Source organism: Salmo salar, chromosome 03 (assembly GCF_965601325.2).
Source record: "Salmo salar chromosome 03, fSalSal1, whole genome shotgun sequence".
Lineage (NCBI taxonomy): Eukaryota > Metazoa > Chordata > Actinopteri > Salmoniformes > Salmonidae > Salmo > Salmo salar.
Window position 1 is genome coordinate 63,706,398 of NC_138293.1, and position 16,103 is coordinate 63,722,500.

Genomic DNA, 16,103 nt, shown 5'->3' on the forward strand with positions numbered 1-16,103 from the left:
TTGTAGATGAACAGTCAGCACAGTCCTGTAAGCTAAGTTGAGCAGGATAGGGTATGTTCAGACACATTGATTAGGTCTGACTTCCATAAGGAATAACCTTCCACAATCATCTGACTGTACATGGTGGAGGGATGGAGGGCCGCCTGCCAAAACTCATTTCCTGCCTGGTGTTTTCAGGGGAAGGAAGGAGGGTTTGTCCCGTCATACCTCACACGCTAGTTTGACGCAGGAAATAGAGAAAATAAACTAGTAATTAGATAAATAAATGAGCATAGATAAACCTTATAAACAATTTAATGGGCTGGAAATGGGCCTTGGCCAGAGATAACAACCTGAGCTCTCAGTTGTCCAAAACATTGCCTGGCCAAATGTCTGAAACAAATGTCACTTTCAGTCCAAAGTCCTCGCCACCACCATGACTGCATGTGGTGGCTTTTCTTTTTACAGTGCTTCTTTGACAGTGGCCGTTGAGAAAGAGAGAGAGAGAGAGGAGAGAGAGCATTTCACAACAGTTTCCCATAATTCCCAGATGTTTTTGATGTTTGTTATGGGTTTCGATTAGCTGACAACAGTGTAACCTTTTGAACTCTCTCTCTCTCTCTCTGGCCTGGGACTGCCTGGCTGGCTGGCTTTGAGTCAGTCCGGTATCGCTCTGTCACGTTTATTTTCAGTCCTCCGCTTCTCTCCACTCCGCTGTGCCCGCCAGCCAAACCAATTAAAGAGAGATGAGCTGTCCACGGTGGCGTGGTATGCATGCAGCTGGGGAGGAGGGAAGGAGGGAACGATATTCACAGCACTTCAACTTGTCCCCCTCTCCTCTCTCACTTAGGGTGTCAGAGAGGCTTAGGGTTGGCAGACGTTGTGTGGGGTTACCCTCCTCCCCTCGACACAGAGCCAATAGGGTATGGGGGGGTGCCTTGACTGTGGGAGTGTATGATGCTGTTATTTACCGCCTCTCTCTCTCTGTCTCACCCAGACACAGTCTGTCAGAGGTTCCTGATGAGATGAAGAGTCTGATCATAGAGAAGAGCAAGATGGGCCTGGAAGAAGACCCCGAGCTGCTGGTCAAAGGTGAGCCTGCCTGCCTGCCTGCCTGACACACTTCTACACCATCCCTCTATTCTCTCTCTCTCCTTTCTCTTTGTGTAGCTGATGTGTTCCAGTCCCAGTGATTTGCATGTACAGTAATAACAGTCTGTGGGATGATGACGTTCACTCATCCGAGAGCGTTAGCCGAGCTTGAGCTCTGTGCATGTTTGCGGTGTTATCACTGAATAAGTAGACCATACTGTACTACTGTACTGTACACTTCACGGTCCACAGCTAAGCCCTCACACACACACACACACACACACACACACACACACACACACACACACACACACACACACACACACACACACACACAACACCCTGCCCCCAGTAATCATGTAATGATGACCATCAGCGGCATTAAGAGCCTTGCGCGCCTGACGCTTTTCGAGGAGTGATCTCACAGGCTATTCATGTGTGCTTTTCCTGCTACCGAAACGGTTGCAGTAAAATGCCAGCGCCTGGATAAGTTACGTCCTCTTTGGGATGGCGGCAGCCCGATCGGCTAATTCTGACAGCAGTTACCATGCAGCACCCCTGGCCGACTGGCTGGCTGCACCCCTCCTCCCTCTGTTCCGATGTCTGAGACCGGGCAGAGGGGCAGGGGATGGGGATAGGGGGGGTGCATTCCTTCCCAATCGGAGGACGAATACTTCCCCTGGGCCCCTGGGGTGGCTGTGCGGCTTGGCATTTCTTCTCTTCAGTCGGGCCGTCTTCCCCACCATCCACCACCATCTCCAGCACCACTGACACTCCAGGACATGTGAAGGCCTTGCTCTGTTCATGCCCTTGTTGTGTGCAGGGATATATTTTCAAATGTCCTGGAGCTAGGGTGTCCCTAGCTGTTTGGTGTGGTTTGGTGTGGTTTACAATGGGACATCCTCAGGCAACTGGGGCCAAGTGTCGCCTCGCTGTCTAAAATAGGCCATCAACCGTGCCTTAGACAGAGAGAGACAGACAGAGAGGAAAAGGTATAGAGAGAGAGATTGCCGTAGCGAGGGAGTGGGAAACTCCTAGATAGAACGCAGTAGATTACATGAGCATAGATTACATTCCTCTGTTTGTTAATGCACAGTAAAACTGAACAATTTTAGCTACATATCAGTTAGCGTGGCCAGTACTCCAGTAATTTGGAAAGTGATTCAGTCTACTCAATTGCAATTGTTTCCCTTTCTGTTTGGATCTCTGTCTAATTCTGTTCAGCCCATAATCCTAGTGTTGAAGCTCATTAAAGCTCTGTGCCCTTATGGATGACTGTTTGTTATCAGATGCTTTTTAATCTCCCCCAAATCTCCAGAACAAACAGTAAGTGCACACAGAGATAGAAGGACAGAACAGAACCAGAGGCAGACTCCAGTGTTTGCTCAGTCTGTGTTTCAGGGGGCAGGGCCAGCGTTAGGGGTCTGGGGTCACAAATGAAACAAATTAAGGGCGAGCTGTGGCCCCCCAGGGGACGCATTAGCAGGCCAGGGAGATGGGATCCAGATGGAGGACCGTGGGGGGGGGGGTAGGCAGGCAGGGGGTCCTGACCAGGACTCTTGTTTCACCCTTTCTCTCTCAATGTCTCTCTCTCTCTCTCTCTCACTCATTGCCTTTCCTTCTCTTTCTCTACTTTTCTCACTCCCTCTCTTCCGCTCTCTTCCGCTCTCTCTTTCTTTCTCTCTCTCTCCTTCCTCTTTCCCTCCAAAGTAGGCCGTCTCTCTATCTCACTGTTTCAAAAAGGGCAGCTGCAGGACATCCTGTGTGACTGACAGAGGACATGCCTCCCAGCTCTCCGCTAACCAGTCCACCCACACCCCTCCATCCCTCTACCCCCTACCCAATCATCAACCCCACCCAATCCCGTCCTGTCTTACCTCATCGTTTTTTATTTATCCATTTCATGTTGGTTTTTATGCTCCTGTTGATGTGGTGTTAAGTAGCTCAGGACTATATTGGGTGGGTTTATAGTGTGTTCCAGGCTGCCACTTGGAAAGGGAAACAGAATGAGATGTGTGTAGACTCCCACTTCGACTGCCCCCCTCCAGGTCTATGGGTTGTAACATGGGGGATGGTAGCAATGGGGGCTCTGCATGTAGGGAAAACCACTTTACCGCAGGAAGAAGGGGAGTTGGTGTGGGGGGAGAGATGAAAGAGGGAGAGACTGAGCGAAGAGAAAAGAGCTGTAGGGAAAGCGAGGGAGAGCTGACAGGTGGCATGCAGCTTGCTAACCACAGAGGAAGCTGTGACGCTGGCTCGGCGTCAGAGCTGTTCTAAGAAGTTAGCCCAATGAACATGGCACTGCTGTTCCCATAAACACACACACACACACACACACACACACACACACACACACACACACACACACACACACACACACACACACACACACACATACACATACACATACACACACACACACACACACTCAACGGATGGCACAGCCACATAACCCTGCCCCAGCCCTCACCATAGCACCCTGCTCCAGCTTTGGGCCAGGTGACCAGCTAGGGCCCTCTGCCAGCCTATCCATCAGCCCTCACTGTGAACTCTGACTGCTCTCTCTCGTTTTACCCCTCCCTCTCACCGCCACCCCATCCATCCCTTGCTCCCTCTTCCTCTCTCTCTCCGGGCAGCCCCTGGCCAGAGCTTGGCCAAACCCGGTTTATTTACCCTCAGCTCTGTGAGATTAAATATTTAGAAGGAACAGTTTGCACACATAGGCCGTGTCCCAAATGCCACCCTATTCTCTATATAGTGCACTACTTTTTACCGGAGCCCTATGGTCCCCTGGTCAAATGTAGTGTACTACACAGGGAACAGTGTGCCATTTGGGACACACTCTGTGGGGTGCTGCATGCCTGGTGTTTGGTAACACTACAGCCACTTTCCCTTCTGGACACGGGTAGTACACTATATATACAAAAGTATGTGGACACCCCTTCAAATTAGTGGATTCGGCTATTTCACCCACACCTGTTGCTGACAGGTGTATCAAATCGAGCACACAGCCATGCAATCTCCATAGACAAACATTGGCAGTAGAATGGCCTCACTGAAGAGCTCAGTGACTTTCAACGTGGCACCGTCATAGGATGCCACTTTTTCAACAAGTCAGTTCATCAAATTTCTGTCCTGCTACCGGTCAACTGTAAGTGCTGTTATTGTGAAGTAGAAACGTCTAGGAGCAACAACAGCTCAGCCACGAAGTGGTACAGAGCCCTGACCTTTGGGATGAATTGGAACGCCGACTGCGAGCCAGGCCTAATTGCCCAACATCAGTACCTGACCTCACTAATGCTTTTGTGGCTGAATGGAAGCAAGTCCCCATAGCAATGTTCCAACATCTTGTGGAAAGCCTTCCCAGAAGAGTGGAGGCTGTTAAAGCAGCAAAGGGGGTACCAACTCCATATTAATGCCCATGATTTTGGAATGAGATGTTCGACGAGCAGGTGTCCACATACTTTTGGCCATGTAGTGTACATCCCCTTCATGTAAAGCTGGACACTGCAGACAAATTCAGGTCAGTTTCAAACCGTTTTGTCTCGTTTTATGTCTACTGAACACCACCCAGTTCTGAGGGCCATGGTTATGTGACAGGGGTGGAATGGTGAAGGGAGCCAGGAGAATGTATCAGCCTTTCTTTCCTTCTCTCTCTCTCTCTCTCTCTCTCTCTCCCCTCTCTCTCTCTCTCTCTCTCTCTCTCTCTCTCTCTCTCTCTCTCTCTCTCTCTCTCTCTCTCTCTCTCTCTCTCCCTCCCTCCCTCCTTCTCTGGGCGTTAATGAAAGATCAGTCCACCAGTTCTCTTCCTGCTACTCCACCACCAGCGACTGTTCTTCAACCTCCCGCTTTCTTCTTTCTGTGTTTTTTACAGCTGTAATTATCCTGGTGGCAGGCACACTGGCCTTAATGTCTGACTATACATTAGCTGACGTTATTTTTAACCTGTTCTGCATGTTATAGACATATTTTATGTCCGATGGGTTCAACCTCTTAGTGATTATGTTCAGCCCAAACCAATTAACCCTTCAATTCAACCAAATAAGACACACACACACAGACACACACACACAGTTGCGCACACACACGCACGTGTGCAAACACACACATACACACACACTCTATCATGTACAGATCTTTTTTTGGCTACCTTTTTGATAACATCTTTCTCACACATTCATTGTGTGTGTGTGTGTGTGTGTGTGTGTGTGTGTGTGTGTGTGTGTGTGTGTGTGTGTGTGTGTGTGTGTGTGTGTGTGTGTGTGTGTGTGTGTGTGTGTGTAGGCTGGCTGTTCCGGGAGGTGTGTGGAAGCTGGATCAAGCAGCGGTGCTACTGGTTTGTACTGAGCCAGGACTCCTTAGACTACTACAGCAGCTCAGAGAGAGGAGCCCGCAGACTGGGAACGCTGGTACTCACCAACCTCTGTTCTGTCATCTGGCCAGACAAACAGACCTTCAAGGAGACAGGTGAGTGCCACTCACGCACACACACACTGACACATGAGCATGCACTAGCGTGTATAGACTCTCTCTCTTCTCTCTCTCTCTCTCTCTCTGATTCATAAACACCAACTCCATGCCATCCAAACTTCCCTGTTTGGATAACTAAGCCCCACATAATAAGTTCCATATTGGTCCCCTATCCTTATGCGGTTCAATGATCAAATATTGGTAAAGATCGCAAAGCGGTCGTAATGTGAGGATTTACGGTCTCCTCTCAGTTCCTGTGAGCCCAGTACACCCAGAGGAAGTCTGGAAAACCCAGTCCACTTTTCTCTCCACAACTTGGGTTTTTCTGGAACCTTCTGAGTCATCAGCACCAGAATGGCCCTTTACCATTTAACACCCTGAATGACAGGAATCGGAAAGGAAATACAGGTGAAATGCTATTACTCACCCACGACACACACACACACACACACACACACACACACACACACACACACACACACACACACACACACACACACACACACACACACACACACACACACACACACACACACACACACACCTCTGTGTCTGTATGGAGGGGATTGTACCTTCGCCTGCTGACTTTAGACAACCACTTAAAACCTCCAGGAGAAAAAAAACCTAACCCAAACATTCCCCTAAATCTGCTCTGGGACTTTCCTGCAGAGAAGTGTGTGCTCTGTTTTGCTTTTTCGTCTGTTTTGTCCTGCCCTTAGTCTAAGTACAGCTCACTGGTGGCTGTGTGTTCTGTCTGTGTTCCTCTACGAGCCTCTGAGTAAGTCTGTCCCAGCAGAGTGGTATGGAGCTAACGGCTTCCTCCTTATCTCCTTACCATACAATACAATACTAGTCCCCTTTTAGGCTCAGTATCTCCTTCCACCTCTATCTCTCACTTGTGAAATAGCTGTGAATGGGGTCACACACACACCCACACACACCCACACACACACACACACACACACACACACACACACACACACACACACACACACACACACACACACACACACACACACACACACACACACACACACACACACACACTTTAGCCTCACTTGGCTTTTGAACTTGACCAATCTAAACAAAGAAAAATCAGTATGCCAAGTCACGTAGCTAGCAGGAGCTCACATGGTATCAAACTCAGGGTATGATTGGCCCGGGGGTCCACACTGCCTGTAGCACTTTCTCAGTTCTTACAGGAGGTTAGGCCAGGTGTTGTGCCAGGAGAGGACACACCTCTGTCCTGACTTGGTTGTAGTCGTTGTGTTTCGGTTGGGCTTAGTGGATAATAAAGTTGGGAGCCCCTCTCGGGATGACCGCTGACCTCCGTGAAACCCAGAGAGGAAGGGAGGAAGCAGGAGTCACACCAGATATGTGGAGTGTCCCATGTTCAGACCACATGAGAGGGAGAGTGGAGCAGACTTCCTTATTTTCTGAAACCACAGTTATTATATAAGTATAGGCCTTGGATTCTGCTCTCTATAGCTATATTGTTCTTTGAAAGTTCAGTTTCAGTTTTTTCATGATTACTCATGCTTTCAGTGCACGATACACTGATGACTGACTTCCCTGTGTGTGTGTGTGTGTTTCAGGGTACTGGAGCATCACAGTGTATGGGCGTAAGCACTGCTACAGGCTGTACACCAAGCACTTCAACGAGGCTGTGCACTGGGCCTGCGCTGTCCAGAAGGTCATCGACACAAAAGCCCCCGTGGAGACGCCCACTCAGCTCCTGATCCGAGACATCGAGGTGAGACACGCACACACACACACACACACACACACACACACACACACACACACACACACACACACACACACACACACACACACATACACACACACACACACACATACACACACACATACACACACACACACACTGCTTCACAGCATCTCGCTGCCCGCCCCAGACCAGACCACTGCCAAGCTGCCGATGACAAGGGTCACCAAACACGGACCGCAGCAACACAACGGACATTATACCTCCGCTCTGTCACCGCGGCAACCGCGCGACCACACCGGGCTGCGAGTCCAAAGTGTCCTCCAACTGTCGTTGCTGCTGCCTTCAGGGAATGATCTTATTCCACCAAGCTGTGAGGGGAGAGGAGGCACCCCGTAAAAGTTCCACTGGAATGTTCTGCGCTATTTTAAGGAACGTGTCATTTTTAGAGGCAAAAGGGTGGATGAAGAGGGTGTGCAAGGCAAAGCGTCATGTTTGGACCCGGTCCTGGGGTGTGTACGTGTGTGTGCCCACAGAAACATGCCTCACTTAACAGTTGAATGAGGCACAGCAAGTTCTTCCATTTTTAAAGTATGATTTCATTCATCACTAAGACAAAGTCTAAGAGAAAAATCCAGACCACGCTCTGCCATCACTTTGGAATTCACCAAGTGGTGTTAAGTCTATGCTTGTTTGCTATTCTGAGTTTGTGTGTTGTTGTGTGTGTATTCTTGTAAATGTGCCTTCGATCACTTGACTTCCGCCTGGCCTCTTATCACGTGAGAAGGTGTTTAAAGTAGCCCTATGTGTGTGTGTGTGTGTGCATGCCTGATTTGTAGAGAAGTGGTTGCTAGCGAGCAGAACATGCTGGAATCTCATACAGCAGACGGATGGGTGACGAGGCACAGATAAGCACTCCCCAATTTGGCCTCTAGGGTCCCTAATCTCACTGCGAGGGTCCCTAATCTCCCAGCGAGAGTCTGTGATCTGGTCTAGAGTTTTTAATCTGTCTCCCTCCATCTGCCCTGCCGGGCCCCTGCTCAGCCAACGGGAGGCCGGGTCACGGAAGGAGGAAGAGAGGGGCCCGCTTTTTAAAGAGTTGCCCCTGTCTTCTCTTCCTCCCCCTTTCCAATCCTCCTCCACTCCTTCCAACACTCTTTCTCACACTTAACACAAAGCCTAGCCGAATCCCACTGAAGGCTGGAGAACACTACTGAACACAATTGACACTACGGGATAGGGAGAGGGAGAGGGAGAGGGAGAGAATGAATAGAGGAGTTCTTTGTGTGAGAGAAGTGCATATCTCTTAGTGTAGATGTGTGTCCCACCAGACATGGAGGTGAAGAGAGATGACCGTTTCAGCCTTGGACCGCCAGTCTGTGTCGCGTGTGAAAGAGGGACAGAGGGCAAGGGAGAGGTAGCGAGGGGGGGAGAGAGTGAGAAGGACAAGGGAACATGTCCATTTTTAGGACATAATGAGGATGGATGTTCTGTCGGAATCCTGTAGATTATAAATGAATCCCGTTGTCCTCTTGCGACCTCTACATAGACTGCAATGTGTTTCCCAGTGTTGAGCACTCTACAGGCACTGGTAGGCACTATGTAGGCTGTATGTGTCTGTCCAATAGACAGTCTGCCAGTGTTCCACATGGTCCCAGTTCAGATAGACCAAAACATTTCAGAGGAATGTGTCAACTTTGCCCCACAAAGGAGGGTGAATTGGGGGAAGGAGGGAGAGCAGTGGCAACATTACTAATGGTCAACAGGTGCAGGCAGGGATTGCAGCAGTGGATACCGTCTGCGTAGGGCGGCAAGAAGCCTAGCGGTTAAGAGGTTGGGCCAGTCGCTGGTCAAAAGGTCGCTGGTTTGAATCCTCGAGCTGACTCGGTGAAAAGTCTGTCTGTGCCCTTGAGCAAAGCACTTAACCCTAATTGCTCCTGTAAATCACTCTGGATTAGAGCGTCTGCTAAATGACTCAAATGTCATGTAAAATGTGTTTCTGTCAATGAGAGTAGCATCCTTAGCGAGATACCACATAGACATGTACAGTTGAAGTCGGAAGTTTACATACACCTTAGCCAAATACATTTAAACTCAGTTTTTCACAATTCCTGACGTTTAATCCAAGTACAAATTCCCTGTTTTAGGTCAGTTAGGATCACCACTTTATTTTAAGAATGTGAAATGTCAGAATAATAGTAAAGAGTATGATTTATTTCAGCTTTTATTACTTTCATCACATTCCCAGTGGGACAAAAGTTTACATACACTCAATTAGTATTTGGTAACATTGCCATTAAATTGTTTAACTTGGGTCAAACGTTTCGGGTAGCCTTCCACAAGCTTCCCACAATAAATTGGGTGATTTTTGGCCCATTCCTCCTGACAGAGCTGGTATAGTTCTGCCCACAAATTTTCTATGGGATTGAGGTCAGGGCTTTGTGATGGCCACTCCAATACCTTGACTATGTTGTCCTTAAGCCATTTTGCCACAACTTTGGAGGCTTGGGGTCATTGTCCATTTGAAAGACCCATTTGCGACCAAGCTTTAACTTCCTGACTGATGTCTTGAGATGTTGCTTCAATATATCCACATAATTTTCCTCCTCATGATGCCATCTATTTTGTGAAGTGCACCAGTCCCTCCTGCAGCAAAGGACCCCCACAACATGATGCTGCCAGCCCCGTGCTTCACTGTTGGGATGGTGTTCTTCGGCTTGCAAGCCTCCCCCTTTTTCCTCCAAACGTAACGATGGTCATTATGGCCAAACAGTTATATTTTTGTTTCATCAGACCAGAGGACATTTCTCCAAAAAGTACAATCTTTGTTCCCATGTGCAGTTGCAAACCGTAGTCTGGCCTTTTTATGGCGGTTTTGGAGCAGTGGCTTCTTCCTTGCTGAGTGGCCTTTCAGGTTATGTCGATATAGGACTCGTTTTACTGTGGATATAGATACTTCTGTACCTGTTTCCTCCAGCATCTTCACAAGGTCCTTTGCTGTTGTTCTGGGATTGATTTGCACTTTTCGCACCAAAGTACGTTCATGTCTAGGAGACAGAACGCGTCTCTATCCTGAGCGGCATGACGGCTGCGTGGTCCCATGGTGTTTATACTTGCGTACTATTGTTTGGACAGATGAACGTGGTACCTTCAGGCGTTTGGAAATTTCTCCCAAGGATGAACCAGACTTGTGGAGGTCTGCAAAAAAAATGTCTGAGGTCTTGGCTGATTTATTTTGATTTTCCCATAATGTCAAGCAAAGAGGCACTGAGTTTGAAGGTAGGCCTTGAAATACATCCACAGGTACACCTCCAATTGACTCAAATGATGTCAATTAGCATATCAGAAGCTTCTAAAGTCATGACATCATTTTCTGGAATTTTCCAAGCTGTTTAAAGGCACAGTCAACTTAGTGTATGTAAACTTCTGACCCAATGGAATTGTGATACAGTGAATTATAAATGAAATAATCTGTATGTAAACAATTGTTGGAAAAATGACTTGTGTCATGCACAAAGTAGATGTCCTAACCGACTTGGCAAAACTATAGTTTGTTAACAAGAAATTTGTGGAGTGGTTGAAAAACGAGTTTTAATGACTCCAACCTAAGTGTATGTAAACTTCCGACTTCAACTGTAAATAGTGTCAATGATGGCGGTGTGTTTTGTTGGGACCCCAGGTGTTTAAAAAGCGGTCATAGCTGTCCTCCTGCTCCATGGCCTGACTCCCACTGATCCTAGTCACCCCTGTTACCCAACACACTCTCTCTCATAGCAGCCCTGCTTGGGGCTGCTCCCAGGTCAGCTGGAAGGTCAACGAAGCTCATTTGTCACTCTCTCTCTCTTTAACTGTCTGTCTGTCTCTCTGTCTTTCTTCTCCAGGAGAACAAGTTTAACCCTGAGGTGGTAGATAATATCTACCAACACAACCCCATCCTGAAGCACACCCAGAGCCCCCTGTATGCCCCCCTGCTGCCCTTCCCTTACGGCAGCCTGGAACACACCTGTAAGTACTACTATCATGCTACCCCCAGTCCCTGCGTTCAGTGCCATGCCTGTAAACTCTACAATAAAACACGAGCAGTTACACACACACCCACTCACATATGAGTAATGCTGTCACATGCTCATTGACATGCCCAGTAATCATACACTGTAACAGACTGACATATAGACTTACCATTGAGTTAGTCAACTGTAATGCCTACCTGCCTGCGTGCCAAGTCAAGGCCAGTGAGTGAGACAGCTTAGATAAGGAATGATGAGAGACGGCCACTAAAGCTTAGTTGTTCCACCAAGAGACATCACATAGGCAGGATCATCTATTCTCAAACATGCTGACTGGTCTAGTCTGGTCTAATTCCTAATACTTTGCGTCTGGTACTGCCCCCCCCCCAGACCACAGCGGTAAGGGCTACGCCACGGTGCGGGAGGAAGCGGTGAAGCTCTTCAACTGTTTGCAGCAGCTGGAGTCTGCGCGGGACCCGGTGCCTCTGATCCAGGGCGTGCTGCAGACCTGTCTGGACCTGCGGCTGCTCCGGGACGAGGTCTACTGCCAGCTGGTGAAGCAGACCAGCTGCACGCCGCAGCCCCACACCGCCGCACACCTCCGCTACTGGCAGCTCCTCACCTGCATGAGCTGCACCTTCCTGCCCGGCCCCGCCGTGCTTAAATACCTGCGCTTCCACCTCAAGAGGTGACACACACAACATATAACACAACGCCCTCAACGGGAGATGTAATTCTTCCTCTACCCATCCACCTAGCTCTGTCGTAGCTTGCGGAAAACTTTAAGACATCAGCTGGTTTCAACAACAATAGAAAGCTTTTGGTGTTGACAGGTGTGTCTGTACCCTGTCACAGAAATGATTGGAGAGGTGAGGGGGGAATAGGGCTGCGGTACGAGGGAGAAATGGGGTCAGGCTGTGGGCCAGAAGGGTGCCAGTAACATGGGAACCCACCATGGGAGGAGACAGGTGCCAAGCCTGCTAACCACCAGTTACATATAGTAGTGTGATATGCCCTCACGTTGTTACTGCATGACCCCAGACAGATCCAGTGTTTTAGGAGTGGATTTACAGCGCTGAATTGGCCACATGCTAAGCTATATTAACAGTGCTAATCTTTGGCCTAAAGCCTCTGTTGGACTGCCAGTCATAAAGAACTATATATAATGCCCATGTTTACATTGCGACTCAGTATCAGGCAAAAGCTAATGGAACAGTTGCAATATATAGCACACTGAGGCATCCACCACTCAGAGCTAGAACACACTGTCTCTCACGGTAGGGGTTGTATGTACAGTGCCTTCGGAAAGTATTCAGACCCCTTGAAAATCCTCAGCAATCTACACACAATACCCCATACTGACGAAGCGAAAACCGGTTTTTAGACATTTTTGCAAATGTATTTAAAACCAAAAAACAGAAATACCTTGTTTACATAAGTATTCAGACCCTTTGCTATGAAAGTCGAAATTGAGCTCAGGTGCAACCTGTTTCCATTAATCATCCTTGAGACGTTTCTACAACTTGATTGAGCTCCAAGACTGGATTATGTCGAGGGACAGATCTGGGGTACAAAACATTTCAGCAACATTGAAGGTCCCCAAGAACACAGTGGCCTCCATCGTTCTTAAGTGGAAGAAGTTTGGAACCACCAGGACTCTTCCTAAAGTTGGCCGCCCGGCCAAACTGAACAACCGGGGGAGAAGGGCCAACCCGATGGTCACTCTGACAGAGGTCCAGAGTTCCTCTGTGTAGATGGGAGAACCTTCCAGAAGAACAACCATCTCTGCAGCACTCCACCAATTAGGCCTTTATGGTAGAGTGGCCAGACGGAGCCACTCCTCAGTAAAAGGCACATGACAGCGCACTTGGAGTTTACCAAAAGGCATCTAAAGACTCACAGATCATGAGAAACAAGTTTCTCTGGTCTGATGAGACCAAGATTGAACTCTTTGGCCTGAATGCCAAGTGTCACGTTATGGAAGAAACCTGCCACCATCCCTACAGTGAAGCATGGTGGTGGCAGCATCATGCTGTGGGGATGTTTTTCAGTGGCAGGGACTGGGATACTAGTCAGGATCGAGGCAAAAATGATTGGAGAAAAGTACAAAGAGATCCTTGATGAAAACCTGCTCGAGGACCTCAGACTGGGGTGAAGGTTCACCTTCCAACAGGACAACGACCCTAAGCACACAGCCACGACAACACAGGAGTTGTCTGAATGTCATTGAGTGGCCCAGCCAGAGCCCGGACTTGAACCCAATCGAACATCTCTGAAGAGACTACCTGACAGAGCTTGAGAGGATCTGCAGAGAAGAATGAGAAACTCCCCAAATACAGGTACCAAGCTTGTAGCGTCATACCAAGAAGACTCGAGGCTGTAATCTCTGCCAAAGGTGCTTCAACAAAGTGCTGATAAAGGGTCTGAATACTTATGTAAATGTAATATTTCTGTTTAGCTAGCTAGCAGCCTCCGGGGTCAGCCTAAATGCAAGGTGGCGGGTTATGCAGCAGCTCTGCTATAAAGAGATAGGGTCGGTGTTTCCCTGAGATCTCTGTGAGAGAGTGTTGAGGCTGACCCCACAGCTGGACAGAACTGGAGCTGCACACTGGGCAGAGGGCCCAGAGACTGAGCCCCCCTCCCCCTCTACCCCCATGGTGCACTGAGAACCCCCCAGGGAATGTCCCCAGTCGGAGAAAGGTCGTCATGAGCCCTGCGTGGGTGGAGGAGAGGAGGTTGGGCTGGCGGGGTGGGGGTGGGGAGGGGGGCAGACGGAAAGGGATCACACAGCACAGCCTCCTTCAGTGGAACATTCCTAATTATGTTTGAGCAGCAGGACAAAACCCACCCTGTGCCCCGTAATGAGACAGAGGAACAGAGGGGGAGTGAGAGGGCCTCCTCTCTCTCTCTCTCTCTCTCTCTCTCTCTCTCTCTCTCTCTCTCTCTCTCTCCTCTCTCTCTCCATTTGGCTGTCTGGAGTGTCTGAGTCTCCACTCGTTCGCCCTCTTTCTCTCTCCAGCTCTCCTCTGTTCTCTATGCTGTATATTTTGGGATGGACACTGTAGTATAATTGCTTCCTTCCCCAACTTCTACCCTTCCCTGTTTGTGCCGGGGTGAGCTCATGGCTCTGTCAGGTCATCTTTCACACCTCTGACATTCTTGCGTGTGTTGGAGATTTTGGGCCCATTGAAGGTTGACACCCCCCACCTTCCCTGGCCACTCCGCTGGGAGGAAGTGGCAGGTCACTCTGGTTCACGTGAGCGGAAACACCTTTTCCTGTAAAGAGCGCTGCTGAAAGTCAAACATGTTTTCTTTCCCTTTTTACATTCTCTTTGAAGGGTGGAGGGAGGAGAGCCTTCTAAGTCTCTGAGAGCCAAAGTGAGAACATTGGTCGTTCCTCGCCTCATTGACTTCTCAGTATTGCCAACGCGAAAGAAAATAAAGATGGCTTGTGTTGAACCGAAAGGATGACGCAAATCCAGTTAAAATAATATAACGGTTTACAGGCCTCGCATTATCAATATTAGAATCACTGATATGCTTCAGTTTGCCTTTTGAAATGTGGTGGAGCTTCCTTTAGTCACACACACACAGTCACCCTGCTCACTCCCGTGTCTCCTCTCTCCCCTCCTGTGGTCCAGGATCCAGAGCCAATTTCCGGACTCTGAGATGGATAACTATGCGTCGTTCATCGGGGAGGCTCTGGAGAAGACACGGTGTCGGGAATGTGTTCCCTCCTGGGAGGAGATCCAGGTGCTGATGGGGAGACAGGAGATGCTGTGTACAGTTCACTACCCAGGACCAGGCTCCTGTCAGCTCCACATCAGCTCACACACCACCGCCAACGAGGTGAGGGGGGACCTCTCTATCATCTCTGTCTCTCTCTATCATCTCTGTCTCTCTCTATCATCTCTGTCTCTACCAAGATCTACGAACACCCTCTCCAATCCTCTCCACTCTAGTTGACCTTTGTGGAGACTTGCACTGTAAAGTGTTGTCCCTATTCCCTACCAGGCCCAGCAAGTTGGGAACTGCCTGTACTCCTCAAGACTCTCTCTCTCTCTCTCTCTCTCTCTCTCTCTCTCTCTCTCTCTCTCTCTCTCTCTCTCTCTCTCTCTCTCTCTCTCTCTCTCTCCTCTGCTAGGTGGTGAGGAGGATGTTGGAGAAGCTGGGTCTGAAGGAGAGCAGAAACACATTTTCCCTGTTTGAGCAGAACGCTCACTGGGAGAGAGCTGTAGGGGGAAGCACCATCATCGCTGACATCCTCACCAGGTTTGAAAAGTAAATATTGCGCAGACACAGACAGACACAGACAGGCACAGACAGGCACAGACAGGCACAGACAGACACAGACAGACACAGACAGGCACAGACAGACACAGACAGGCACAGACAGGCACCGTCAGGCACCGTCAGGCACAGACAGGCACAGACAGGCATCATTACGAGGTTAGAAAAGTTGGCCTACTGCAGAATTTAATGAGAACTCATCTATTATATGTATGTGCCAAGAATCCAAGCTATGTTCCGTAGAACAACAGACAGAGGAATCTGAAGTCTTTGATTGATAGATAGTGTCGTTTTTATTTTTACATTTCTTATTTGATTTATTTTTATTTGATTTATTTATTTTTTAGGGGGAAGATCAGCTTTAATATTGCAGATAGATTGTGGATTCTATCCATGTAATTGTTTGCATCATTTCCAATTTGTAACATTATTATCTTCCCTTGAACCTACCACCCCTCCCCTAATTGGAGTAAACCAATGGACAACAATACATAGGCTTCTACTTCCTGCTTGTACATACTGTATATTTTACCATCCCG

The 16,103-nt window shown here is 48.7% G+C and overlaps 1 protein-coding gene across 2 annotated transcripts in view; it reads left to right on the plus strand.

Moving 5' to 3' along the window:
* The window catches only part of LOC106601140 (unconventional myosin-X), a 55,254-nt gene that overhangs the window by 32,221 nt on the left and 6,930 nt on the right, over positions 1–16,103 (plus strand). Inside the window, exons 3-9 of one of the 2 annotated variants that reach the window (XM_082973667.1) lie at positions 977–1,071; positions 5,356–5,538; positions 7,137–7,294; positions 11,149–11,272; positions 11,665–11,962; positions 14,916–15,123; positions 15,419–15,555. In XM_082973667.1, the coding sequence (XP_082829793.1) occupies positions 977–1,071; positions 5,356–5,538; positions 7,137–7,294; positions 11,149–11,272; positions 11,665–11,962; positions 14,916–15,123; positions 15,419–15,555 (1,203 nt within the window). The remainder of the gene's footprint in view (positions 1–976; positions 1,072–5,355; positions 5,539–7,136; positions 7,295–11,148; positions 11,273–11,664; positions 11,963–14,915; positions 15,124–15,418; positions 15,556–16,103) is intronic. The other variant, XM_082973668.1, reaches the window with a different exon arrangement.